Here is a 15,078-nt window from a genome sequence, read left to right as displayed (position 1 = left end):
GTATATACATTGATATTTCTGATCTAGCCGGTATATCTATCAATATTGCTGATGTATCCAGTATATACATTGATATTACTGATCTAGCCGGTATATCTATCGATATTGCTGATGTTTCCAGTATATCAATCGATATTGTTGATACATTTATCCTAAACATGTCGGGGTTAGATTTACATATGTATTGACACTTGATTGTTTCATAAACGTTTTAGAAGAAATTAAGTTTACAACAAACAAACACAAAACAAGAAATAAATGACGGTGCTTTAGGAATTTCCCATTTACTGAATTTACCCCCAATCAAATTCATGTGTTATGCTGTGAATACAAATGATTTAAGAAAAGAAACATCTGGTTGCAGTGAAGTTAGAACGTTAATGTTGTTAAATGGGTGGGAAAACGATTTATTTTAAACATTTTCTTCGTTTTTAAAATCAATATCCTTTTATGTTTTAAACAAATTTCTCGTTTTTTTTCAATTAATTTGTAAAATGTTTTAAAAATGCAACACATGAGGAGAAACAATGCCACCGAATTGATAACCTTTTTATAATTTAGATATTAGTATCCATATTGCACCGAGTATACCTAAACTGCACCCATATAGCAAACATAGCAGCAGCTAGAAATCTTAATTTCTTATACACTAACCAATTTGTATTTTAAAATTCGTGATTTGACATTATGCATATCTTTCATCATAGCTTAATATATCTGAATATATCCAAACTTTCACAGTATATATCAACAAATGAAGTATTCATCAGACAAAGTAAAATATACGGTAATGTCAACAAAATGTCAACTTTAAAAAATGAGCAATATAAAATATGTTGCAGGCAGCCGTTTCTTTTAAAATGAATAGTAAGCGTTGACTATGTACTTAGTATTGTCAAATTGTTTATAATATTTCAAGAAATAAAACAATCCATCAGTTGTTCGATTTTTACGGATGCAAATGTAGGCATGGATTCAATTTGGGTATAAAAAAGAAGATGTGGTATGATTGTCAATAATACAACTCTCCGCAAGAGACCAAGTGTCACAGAAATAAACAGTTATAGGTCACCATAAGTTCAAAGCCCATACCTAATAGTAAGCTATAAAAGTCCCGAAATCACAAGTGTTATACAATTCAAACGATAAAACTAACGGCCTAATTGATGTTAAAAAAATGAAGAAAAAAAACAAATATGTAACACAACAACAAATGACAACCACTGAATGACAGCCTTCTGACTTGGGACAGGCACATACATACAAAATATAGAGGGGCTAAACATTTAAGCGGGATCCCAAACCCTCATCTAACCTGGGACATAAGAACGAACTATAAAAATCAGTTGAAAAAGGCTTAACTCATCATTACAGCCATCATCGATCGTTTCGAGGTCGGTTCAAACCCGTTTTTTCTATGATTAAATATAAATTCAAGATTAAATTGGTTTAACTATATGTAGTAAATAAGGAGAAATATTCAAAATTAACACATTAAAGCATTTGATTGGATCATAAATAAACGTAGGTGAAAAAAAATGTCAAAAAGGATGGTGTAGTAACCCTCACATTACATATTATAGATATCTTTCAAAATGATATTTGTACTACCCTAGGTTAAGACTTGAAGAAGATATGATAACTGTATCTCTATTTTCAACTGAAAGGGGATGTCTAACTTAAATATTATTCTGGGATCCGAGCAGGGGTTCAAAGTTGCAAATTGTAAGATAAAAATGATAAAATATCATGTTTATTTTTTCTAAATTAGGGATGTTGCATGCCTTTTAAAATAGTCCTTGTGGAATTTTGATTGCAAGTACTGAATCGCAGCACTGTCTAATTAAACTCGCCATTGATACCAGGATTAAATTTTGTATGCTAGACGCACATTTTGTCTACAAAAGCTTCGTCAGTGACGCTCGAATCAAAAATGTTTCAATGACGGTCGAATCAAAAATGTTAAAAAGACCAAATAAGTTCGAAGTTGGAGAGCATTATAGTTTAAAAATTCTAGAAGTTTTTTTATAAACACCTAAGTTAATGTTGAGCTATCGCCTACCTGGTCCAAAGTAATTAGCCTTTTCACCTTTCCTCGACCTGATGAAATCATTTCTTTCGACATAATTTTTTGTATAATTTTTATGCTGCGTTTTTTCTGGCAGTTTTCTGCTTTCTGTATTCACGTTTGCAGAAATTGTGGTCATTGATAATATGTAATACGCTGTCAATAACATGTACATAAAACACATAAAAATGTTGATTACGCAAATAGTTCTTCCAAACTTAATCCTTGTTTTTATCATTATTAAAGCAGAAATCAACTATATACGTTTAACACAGGTTTATGTTAATTCTTTAACAGATGTTTCAAATGCTCGCGACTTATTTACGACACATGTTATCTTATTGTAAAATTACTATTTATGTTGTTTAAAACAATCATTTTGATAGCGATTATTTTTGTTATAGGTTTTAATGTTTTAATCAAGCAACAAATGAAACAAACTGAAATGTTCGAATCATAGGTAGATTTTTAGACAACATGATGCATTCAATAAATAAATCATGCACTAAGTCATTATTTAGCGAATCTTGTATTGTCACGCGTTTTTATTAATATAGAAAGGTTGTTAATGTTGTGTGTGCCGTTGTTAATACATACAAAAAGAGCTGTGATATGATTAATATAGTCAATGAGACAACTCTCTCCAAGAGACACATTGACGTGAAAGTCAAATTCAGTTTGCCGTACGATCCACAATTTGAGCAAAACCTGTTCCATGTACATTTAAGTAGGTTATAAAAGGCCTCGGCATGACACATTATCATGAACAATCCAAACAAAAAAAAAAAAAAAAAACACCCAACAATAATTGCAAGAAAAAGAAAAACGAATATGACAGACAGGAACCATCAACAAACACTGAAATACGGCACCTGTTAGTTCCAGTAAGCTGTTAGAAAGAGCATGGTACAGCTGGTAGTGCTTAACAATGCAGAAAACTTTATATATATGTAAAAGGTTTGATAATGGTTTCCCACATTAAGTCTAACTTGGTTCATCGTGTGGGTATTTGTCGTAAAAAATGGTGAAAAAACAATTGAGTCCAGAATGGAAATACAAATTTTGGAACCTCAAATTAAAACTTAAAATCAGAGAAAAAAAAGAAAATGGTCAATCAGAATTAATCAATTGTTTCTTGTGGCCATCCGATAGTAACTATATATAATTACTATTGTTTGGGTTTCATACATTGTTTGGGTTTCATACATTATTTCTTTTAAGTTTGGTTAGAATTAAAATAAAGAGTTTTGTTTACAACATAAATAAACTCGTCATAGATACCAGGACTAAATTTTGTATATACGCCAGACGCGCGTTTCCTCTACAAAAGACTCATTAGTGACGCTCGAATCCAAAAAAGTTAAAAAGGCCAAATAAAGTACGAAGTTGAAGAGCATTGAGGACCAAAATTCCTTAAAGTTTTGCCAAATTCAGCTAAGGTATTCTATCCCTGAGGTAGAAAAGCCTTCGTATTTCAAAAATTCTAAATTTTGTTAACAGTTAATTTATGAATATAGCCATATCAATGATAATTCATGTCCGCACAAAAAGTGCTGACTACTGGGCTGGTGATACCCTCGGGGAAATAAATCTCCACTAGCAGTGGCATCGACCCAGTGGTTGTAAATAAACTCATCATAGATACCAGGACTAAATTTTGTATATACGCCAGACGCGCGTTTCCTCTACAAAAGACTCATCAGTGACGCTCGAATTCTAAAAAGTTAAAAAGGCCAAATAAAGTACGAAGTTGAAGAGCATTGAGGACCATGAGAGTATCCGTTCCAACTTCTTGGTAATCTTTCTCAAGTGCTGCAAGATCTTCGCGAGCCTCAGAAAACTCACCCTCTTCCATTCCCTCCCCGAAATACCAGTGTACAAACGCATGCTTAGAATACATAAGATCAAACTTATGATCAAGACGTGTCCATGTTTCTCCTATAGCGTCGTGTTACTTATCATACATAGCGCTCTTTGAACTTTAGCTAGATCTCCTCCCGGAACCCCCTGTTGTGGTTGATGGTTGATGCCAACCTTAAAACCTGTTGAACAACAATCAACAAACTGGATGCTTCTCCTTGCTTTAATAGTTGCAATCGCACTGTTTACGTCTTTTGGAACCACGTCACCTCGGTACATCATACAACATGACATATATTTTCCATGTGAGGGATCACATTTCACCATTTGATTAGCGGGGTTAAAACACGCATCTGTAAGTTCAGCAACATTCAGACTTTCGTGGTATGCTTTTTCTGCTGATATCACCGGTGCAAAGTTTCTAAGTGGAAAATGAATTCTAGGGTAAGGTACCATATTGGTCTGGAATTCTGTAAGGTCAACATTTAGGGCTCCGTCAAACCGAAGTGATGCCGTAATAGAACTTATTATCTGAGCGACCAGTCGATTTATATTGGTATACGAAGGCCTCTGAATATCCAGTTTCTTGGTATACAGATCGAAGATTGCTTCATTGTCCAATAGAAATGCCACATCACTGTGCTCCAATGAACAATGCGTGGTAAGAATGGAGTTGTATGGTTCCACAATTGCCGTTGAAACTCTAGGCGCCGGATATATGTTGCATTCCAGCTTTGTCTTTTTCCCATAGTCCGAAGTAAGCATTTCTAACAACAAAGATCCAAACCCAGAACCAGTCCCTCCTCCGATACTATGATAAATCATGAAACCTTGAAGCCCGGTACAGGCGTCAGTCAGTTTCCTGATTCTGTCCATTACTATGTCGATCATTTCTTTTCCAATGAAATAGTGCCCTCTAGCGTAGTTATTGGCTGCATCTTCTCTGCCAGATATTAGCTGTTCTGGGTGAAACAGTTGACGATACGTGCCAGTTCGAATCTCATCTACAAGATATAAATCTATAAAACATATTTTGATTTTAAAACAGCAAAGACGATTATTATAATAGGTACTTCTGTTTGTTAATAATCTAGTTATCGTCAAAATGCATGGGAAGGTTCGATGGGCCTTTTTGAGAAAGTTAAAAACGGACTTAGCAAATATCTGAGGGGGTGAAGGTAACTTATTATAAGAGAAATGATAACAACTATTATTTAAAACGTGGAATTGATCATTTTTAGTTCTACGTTATCCATATGATAAAGTAGTCCGGTAGAATAATGGGTTAAATGCCATTTGTGGTGTTGCTGTGACATCGGTATCAATGTGAAAATCTGCATATATAACAAAAAATGGCAAATTTACAAGTAGTTTTCATCAAATCAAATAGGGACAAAAACTGTATCCAAAAAGATATTAAAATGCCTGATATAGTATTCACAAGACTCAGAACTAATAATCAATCAATCGGCCAGTACGTGTAAGATCCTCTATATGGGCCTTTTTCAAAAAATGTGGATTTTCTTGTACAATCAATATTTCTAAAAAAGTGTAAATATTTTTATCCAATTTTTAGATACACCATTTAGTTTCTGGTGTGTGTAACAAGTTCCAGCAAATTCAATATGAAATTTAGCTACAGAAATTGCTTCCAGCGGGTTTCAAAGGGTCCAAAAACCCCCAAATTGCTTGTACGAAATTGAAAAACTAGTCTTTTTTAAGTGCTGGTTTTAATACCCAGCGGAAATTATTATTTTTCTTTTGTTATTATAAATATATAGGTATCACTGCAGGTATGTATACACAAATACAGGGAATTATTAGATTTTATTAGCATTTTATTTTACTTTTCATTTCGTACTTAAAAAAATGTCAACTACATAACACAAATGAAATAATGTTGCCAATAAACAACTGATTATATCCCTTGTAACTAAGGAAGTGCTATCTACTTACTCTTCATCCTCTGATGACGTGCTTAAAGTTACAGGATGACATCATTGATTCATTTCCTTATAGATTAGTTTTGGTGAGTACAAATTACTCCGTAATTTTATTCTATGTCAACTTTGTAACGGCAAAAACATTGATAAATTTTGGCATAAATATTTTTTTTTTATATAAATCATTCAAAGTCTATAATACTGACTCTAATTCAATAAAAACCATTTATCTGGTAGTATTAGGGTCAAGAAAAACATCCAAAAACCACAAATAGGTCAACTACATAACAGTCAACTACATAACGCAGTGAATCGTTATGTAGTTGACAAAAAGCGTTATGTAGTTGACAATGCTGAATTAAATTCACTTTAAAAGATGTTTCTAAAAAGTGTTATTTTAACCATGTTAACTGTTTTGAAAAAAGTGTGATGATTTTTATGGAAATATATATCAAGCAAAATGTAAATATTATTAAAAAAAAATTAGGGACCGAAACAAAATCCGTTATGTAGTTGACATATGTCCCATACTTGTTTCTATGTTATTTTTTAAAATATTTTTGTAGTATCATTTAAGATTGCATACTTTTATTTCAGGCTGTATTGTTGTTAAACTATTCAATTTCATATATTAAAGTCGAAAATTTAATATTTTTTTGTAGTGTTATTTCACAACTGAAATATCCACATTTTTTGAAAATGACCCATATCATGCCGGCATTATTAAAATTACATTGCTACCATTTTTATCCTTATAAAAAAAAAAACAACTAGTTGCAGACACACTTCTATAGTTTACGGTTCATGTGGTTGAAATATATATGGCAAATTTCCTGACAACATATAAATCTTTCTTTTAATCATCAGAAAAGAAAAGCGTTTCATACAAAAAACCTTAAAACATTTAAAAAAAGATAGGTGACAATGTTCGATCTTTCTAGTGGGTATCAAATTTATGAAAACCTCACAAAAAATGACCCGAACAATATTTTCTTAAACGAGGTTTTGTTTAAAAAAACAAATCAAACAATTGCATTTAGACGAATCAGTATATCTATACACTGTATATAGAGTTTTAAAAAGTACTCAGTTTAGTTTAGGTGGACGAGTGGTCTAGAGCAATGGACACAGTACCGGTGGTGTTGTCTCGATATCCCAATAGAATGAGTTGGAATCCAGGAGAGGGAAGATCAAACATTTGCCTCCGCAAATTAGCAGATTTCTCTGACATTATTTTGCTGATATTAAGAGTAATTATGAATTTAAAAACAAATATAGTCTTAGAAAGACTTACCAATGACGCTCGGCTCTAGGTCTACAAAAAGTACTCTTGGGTTTCCCACTTCCAGTTTACCAAAGAATGTATTATGGGAATCGTCTTCTGAACCAACGGTCTTATCTGACGGCATTAGTCCGTCTGGGTGTATGCCATGTTCCAAACAAAATAGTTCCCATGCAGCATTGCCAATCTGACATCCGGCTTGTCCGACTTGGATACTTATTACTTCACGCTACAATGAAAGAGAAAAAAAAAGTAATATATAGAGCGTTCTTTGAAAATGACAATGTGTCCGTTTGCGTTCAGAAACATCAAACTTTTAGTGATGTTAGAAGTTTAAAGGTGTTGCTTTTGATACCACTTAAATGACAGTGTTTCAAGAGGTTTCTTTTTATGGCATGACACGGGTTATGTTCTTCTCATATATGTTATGATGGTATGATACTAAACCCCTAACGGGAGGGATTGTGCCTGATGTTCATATGATGAAATCATAATCTTTCAGTCAGTTTAATTGAAGTCTGGAGCTGGCATGTCAGTTAACTGCTAGTAGTCTGTTGTTATTTATGTATTATTGTCATTTTGTTTATTTTCTTTGGTTACATCTTCTGACATCAGACTCGGACTTCTCTTGAACTGAATTTTAATGTGCGTATTGTTATGCGTTTACTTTTCTACATTGGTTAGAGGTATAGGGGGAGGGTTGAGATCTCACAAACATGTTTAACCCCGCCGCATTTTTGCGCCTGTCCCAAGTCAGGAGCCTCTGGCCTTTGTTAGTCTTGTATTATTTTAATTTTAGTTTCTTGTGTACAATTTGGAAATTAGTATGGTGTTCATTATCACTGGACTAGTATACATTTGTTTAGGGGCCAGCTGAAGGACGCCTCCGGGTGCGGGAATTTCTCGCTACATTGAAGACCTGTTGGTGACCCTCTGCTGTTGTTTTTTATTTGGTCGGGTTGTTGTCTCTTTGACACATTCCCCATTTCCATTCTCAATTTTATATATATATGATGCCAACCCAATAACAGAACTAATGAAGTTTTTAATATAACGACTGAACGCGGGAGGCTGAAACAGCAATATTTATATATAAAAAAGACATAATGATTGACTTAAGAGTCGTACAAGAAATTATGATTTCAAGAAGTTTTTAACTTAAAACTCATCATTTTCAGTCTTCTTCCTAGGTCTCAGTGACTTCAACGAATCGTGGGGAAATAAATATCTTTTTGTTAAAAGATTATTTTTATAACGAACATTCATTTGTAACTAAAAACAGAATACATACTTAATCAAACATCTGGCATTATTCATCGGTAGGCACTTAAAGTTAACCATCGAGGGACGTTAACTACCGAGGGTAGTAATGAATATTCATCTTTACCGGATGATTGACAGCGATGTAAATAAAAACATGAGAGTGATTACCGTGTGTCAACGTCATATCAAATTAATTCAATTTAATTGTTAGAAATACTGTTTTCTGCTGAAAATTAAAAAATAAATAAAATTGAATGGAATGGAATGGAATTGAGCTATGTACAATACAGAAAATATTAGCAATTAGAATTAGACGGTTTAAGACAAGCATATTTTGCCTATTGATTCTTTTTTGCATGCCTATTTGGTTATATTATAATGCACTAATTGTTTTGATACTGTTTAATGTTTAAATAAGACCTATATGTGAACCATTTATGCACTTTTAATATAAAGATCAGATTCACACAGGCTCATACAGTTCGAGCTAACTATTTTATGTACGAGAGCTATTACTAATGTAACGGTGATGCTGAGATAATCTCCCTTTGCTAGAATATGGGATGACGCAAAATGAACTATATCACTGTGCAAGAACGGAATAGCAAAGTGAATATATAAATCAAACTGTATTGGGATGATTTGGTAAACGTTTATCCAACTTACTGGATATTTTATGAAAGATTTTGCCATTTGTATAGAGGAATTATACCTTTTCAAATAAACTTGGGGGAATAATAGTACACTAATTATAGAACTTTTAGCAACGTAAACTAACTGATATTGTCAAATATGCATCAAATTCATAGTCTTTGAATGTAAATTTGTTGCGTGCAATTATTAGATATTAAATGCGATAAGTGTCATTATAGCCTGAAATGAGAATTTGATTACAACGATTAAGAAAAAATCCCGATTAATTCAAACGCAATACTTCAAAATGCGAGTCTTAATTATTGTCGCAATACTAAAAACCTCGCATTAATTTCTGAATTTACAGACATCGTGATCTGTTAAAGGTTTTTTTTATAGTTAATTCCGGTGTCACTTTGTCTCTTTTAGAGAGTTGTCTCATTGGCAATCATGCCATGTCTTCTTTTTTTATATAATAAAACAAAAATCTGAACGACTTTACATTATAAATTAAAATGCATCCTAGTCGTGATGGAGACAGAGTCAAATGAACAAATGGACTAGATGAAACTGAACGAAAAAAAGAAAGAAAACACCAATTTGATCTGATAGGGGTGAATTCTATTCTTTATTCAAACTCGAGTTTGGTTTGGAACCGTATCTATTGCGATTATTACCCAAGGACAGATATTACATATCTAAACTTCGATGCTCGAATTTGAAGTTACCTATTGAGACGGGTAGATGGGCGGGGATCGCGAGGGAAAGTAGAATATGTACATTATGTAATGAGGGAATAGGGGATGAGTTTCATATATTGTTTACCTGTAAAAATGCTGATGTTTCTGCTCTTAGATCAAAGTTTGTACCAAATTACTATGTAATGAATCCAAGCAAGAAGAAATTCACTGGCTTGTTGTCTATATGTAAAGTACAAGTTCAAAGGAAATTATCAATGTTCGTGAAGAAGATCATAAAATACTTAATCTAATTATACCAATTGTCTTTTAAAATATACTATGTATTTGTGTTTCGTTTGTCCTGTCTCGCTATGTATTATCTTAATATGGTTGTATATATTATTGTCCTCTTGTACACAAGTATGTGTCTGAGGTTATGAATAACATCTTGAAATCTTGATACGAGAAAAGATTATATTTGCTTCGGCTTTTTCCATTTGCGCCAATCTGCACTTAATTGGCGCCTATTTTTTTTTTTTTTTATTTCTTTGCGCCAAATTTATTTTCTTCATTTGCACAAATTAACAGGTAAACACTAGTCATGAGGCATATAAGATGTATAGAATTTATTTATATAATAACAAAAATATTCCTTCTGGCCTTTTGCCACCTGCCACTTGCTCACACGTGACGGGGAGGAGGAGGGGGATTGAAAGCAGGATAAGTTTATTGCAAGTGTACATCACACTTGAAGTAGCACTTTATAAAATAAGATTGTAACAGTTTGACATAAAAAGCACATTTGCATATGCACAAATCATTTTTAACTGAGTATTGTCATGCAACACTTCTGTTGAACTGCAACCTTGTGATTTCTTCCCTACAATAAAGCATCCCCTTTTTTATTAAAATTTTTATAAGTTAAAGCCTGTTTTTTTCTTTATGGCATCGGTTCCATATATGAAAGTAAATGTTCGGGTACCAGAAGTGTGATTAAATGATGATACCCATGAGCTCAACATGTGTCTATATACACATTTATCTATATTGTAGCTTGTGTTCATTGAATTGCTGCGTTTGGTTAAACAAGTTTAATTTTATCATCTAAATTTATCAGACCTAACCTTTCGAATCAATTTGGCGCAAATTAAAAAATGTCAATGTGCGCAAATGAAAAAAAAATATGCTTTTTCAAAATTGGCGTAATTGTCATACGTACATTCACCGATCACATATTACTGGTTAGATTAAAAAATAATATATTATTTAGATTGAGAAGTACTTTAAGAAATTGATTGATTGTTGTTTGCCATCAGTACAGCCGCAAATATTTCAGACAAGTTCAGGGAGAAAACTAAATTATGAATACAATAGGGAATGTTACTGGTCAAATAAATGCCATCGGTCATTCAGAGTGAAGTATAGATACGAAACTTTGGACTACATGTCGATTGAAAATAGTTTGTTTTGATAACAACCGCCGGTAGGTATAGACAAATACGGTTGATAGACGGTATATAGGAGCACTAAATTCTATGTTCACCACCGACAGTAGGTATAAGGAAATACTATTGAAAGACGGTATATAAAGGAGCACTATAGTTTACGTTAACCACCAACGGTAGGTATAAAGAAATACTGTTAACAGACGGTATATAGGAGCACTATATATTGTATGTTAACCACCGACGGTAGGTAAATTCAGATACTTTTGACAGACGGTATATATGAGCACTATATAATACGGACCATATAATACGTTATATTGACCATCGACGGTAGGTATAAATGAAAACTGTTGATAGAGGAGCACTTTATTGTATGTTAACCACCGACAGTATGTATAGACACATAATTTTAATAGACAGCACTATATTGTACGTTAACCACCGACGGTAGGTATAGACAAATACTTTCGATATACGGTATATAGGAGTACTGTATTGCTTGTTAACCACCGATGGTAGGTATAAACAGGTACTGTTGATATACGGTATATAGGAGTACTATATGTCATGTTAACCACCGACGGTAGGTATAGACTAAATACTGTTGATAGACAGTATATAGGAGGAATATATTGCATGTTAACCGCCGACGATAGGTATAGACACATACTGTTGATATACGGTATATAGGTGCACTGTATTGCATGTTAACCACCGACGGTGGGTATAGAAACAGGTAAGAAACATAGTGTTGATAGACGGTATATAGGAGCACTATATTGCATGTTAACCACCGATGGTAGGTTTAGAAAAATACTGATAATAGACGGTATATAGGTGCACTGTATTATATATTAACCACCGACGGTAGGTAGAGAAAAATAGTATTGATAGACGGTATATAGGAGTACTGTAATGCTTGTTAACCACCGATGGTAGGTATAGACAGGTACTGTTGATATACGGTATATAGGAGTACTGTATGGTATGTTAACCACCGACGGTAGGTACAGACAAATACTGTTGATAGACGATATATAGGAGTACTGTATGGCATGTTAACCACCAACGGTAGGTATAGACAAATACTGTTGATAGACAGTATATAGGAAGACTATATTGCATGTTAACCACCGACGGTAGGTAAAGACAAATACTGTTGATAGACGGTATATAGGAGCACTATATTGTATGTTAACTACCAACAGTAGGTATAGACTAAAACTCTTGATATACGGTATATAGTAGCACTATATTGTATGTTAACCACCGACGGTAGGTATAGACAAATACTTTTGATAGACGGTATATACACATGTAGGAGCACTATATTGTATGTTAACTACCGACAGTAGGTATAGACAAATACTGTTGATAGACGGTATATAGGAGCACTATATTGTATGTTAACTACCAACAGTAGGTAAAGACTAAAACTCTTGATAGACGGTATATGTAATAGCACTATATCGTATGTTAATCACCGACGGTAGGTATAGACAAATACTGGTGATAGACGGTATATAGGAGCACTATATTGTATGTTAACTACCGATAGTAGGTATAGACAAATACTGGTGATAGACGGTATATAGGAGCACTATATTGTATGTTAACCACCGACGGTAGGTATAGACAACTACTGTTGATAGACGGTATATAGGAGCACTATATTGTATGTTAACCACCGACGGTAGGTATAGACAAATACTGTTGATAGACCGTATTTAGGTGCACTATATTGTATGTTACCTTCCGACAGTAGGTATAGACAAATACTGTTGATAGACGGTATATAGGAACACTATATTGTATGTTAACCACCGACGGTAGGCATATACAAATACTGTTGATAGACGGTTTTTAGGAGCACTATATTGTATGTTAACTACCAACAGTAGGTATAGACTAAAACTCTTGATAGACGGTATATATAATAGCACTATATCGTATGTTAATCATCGACGGTAGGTATTGACAAATACTGTTGATAGACGGTATATATAGGAGCACTATATTGTATGTTAACTACCGACAGTAGGTATAGACAAATACTGGTGATAGACGGTATATAGGAGCACTATATTGTATGTTAACTACCGACAGTAGGTATAGACAAATACTGTTAATAGACTGTATATAGGAGCACTATATTGTATGTTAACTACCGACGGTAGGTATAGATAAATACTGTTGGTAGACGGTATATAGGAGCACTATATCGCATGTTAACTACCGACGGTAGGTTTAGAAAAAAAAATATAAATAGACGGTATATAGGAGCATTTTATTGCATGTTAATCACCAAAGGTAGGTATAGATAAATTCTGTTGATAGACGGTATATAGGAGCACTATATTGCATGTTAATCACCGACGGTAGGTGTAGACAACTGTCAATAGACTGTGTAATGGAGCACTGTATTGTATGTTAACCACCGACGGTAGGTACAGACAAATACTGTTGATATACGGTGTATAGGAGCACTATACTGTATGTTAACTACCGACAGTAGGTATACACAAATACTGTTGATAGACGGTATATAGGAGCTCTATATTGTATGTTAACTACCAACGGCAGGTATAGACACATACTGTTGATAGACGGTATATAGAAGCACTATATTGTATGTTAACTACCGACAGTAGGTATTAGACAAATACTGTTGATAGCGGGATATAGGAGCACTATATTGTATGTTAACTACTGACAGTAGGTATAGACAAATACTGTTGATAGACGGTATATAGGAGCACTATATTGTATGTTAACCACCGACGGTAGATATAGACAAATTCTGTTGATAGACTGTATATAGGAGCACTATATTGTATGCTAACTACCGACGGTAGGTATAGACAAATACTGGTGATAGACGGTATATAGGAGCACTATATTGTATGTTAACTACCGACAGTAGGTATAGACAAATACTATTGATAGACGGTATATAGGAGCACTATATTGTATGTTAACTACCTACAGTAGGTATAGACAAATACTGTTGATAGACGGTATATAGGAGCACTATATTGTATGTTAACTACCGACAGTAGGTATAGACACATACTGTTGATAGACGTTATATAGGAGCACTATATTGTATGTTAACCACCGACGGTAGGTATAGACAAATACTGTTGATATACGGTGAATAGGAGTACTGTATTGCATGTTAACCACCGACGGTAGGTATAGATAAATACTGTTGGTAGATGGTATATAGGAGCACTATATCGCATGTTAACTACCGACGGCAGGTTTAGAAAAAAAAATAATAATAGACGGTATATAGGAGCATTTCATTGCATGTTAATCACCGACGGTAGGTATAGATAAATTCTGTTGATAGACGGTATATAGGAGCACTATATTGTATGTTAACTACCAACGGTAGGTATAGACAACTGTCAATAGACTGTGTAATGGAGCACTGTATTGTATGTTAACCACCGACGGTAGGTACAGACAAATACTGTTGATATACGGTATATAGGAGCTCTATATTGTATGTTAACTACCAACGGTAGGTATAGACACATACTGTTGATAGACGGTATATAGGAGCACTATATTGTATGTTTACTACCGACAGTAGGTATTAGACAAATACTGTTGATAGACGGTATATAGGAGCACTATATTGTATGTTAACTACCGACAGTAGGTATAGACAAATACTGGTGATAGACGGTATATAGGAGCACTATATTGTATGTTAACTACCGACAGTAGGTATAGACAAATACTGTTAATAGACTGTATATAGGAGCACTATATTGTATGTTATCTACCGACGGTAGGTATAGATAAATACTGTTGGTAGACGGTATATAGGAGCACTATATCGCATGTTAACTACCGACGGTAGGTTTAGAAAAAAAAATATAAATAGACG

The 15,078-nt window shown here is 33.8% G+C and overlaps 1 protein-coding gene across 1 annotated transcript; it reads right to left on the bottom strand.

The window, feature by feature from the left end:
* Positions 1 to 4,006: 4,006 nt before the first annotated feature.
* On the bottom strand, positions 4,007 to 7,306 carry LOC143081607 (tubulin alpha-1B chain-like). The gene is made up of 2 exons (XM_076257389.1): positions 7,166 to 7,306; positions 4,007 to 4,932 (listed from the first exon to the last, which is right to left on the bottom strand). The coding sequence occupies exons 1-2, from the start codon at positions 7,278 to 7,280 to the stop codon at positions 4,007 to 4,009; spliced, it is 1,041 nt and encodes a 346-aa protein (XP_076113504.1). The 5' UTR covers positions 7,281 to 7,306.
* Between the last annotated feature and the right edge of the window lie 7,772 nt (positions 7,307 to 15,078).

This window comes from Mytilus galloprovincialis, chromosome 7 (assembly GCF_965363235.1).
Source record: "Mytilus galloprovincialis chromosome 7, xbMytGall1.hap1.1, whole genome shotgun sequence".
NCBI classification, from domain to species: domain Eukaryota; kingdom Metazoa; phylum Mollusca; class Bivalvia; order Mytilida; family Mytilidae; genus Mytilus; species Mytilus galloprovincialis.
This window is presented reverse-complemented; position numbering and strand designations above follow the sequence as displayed.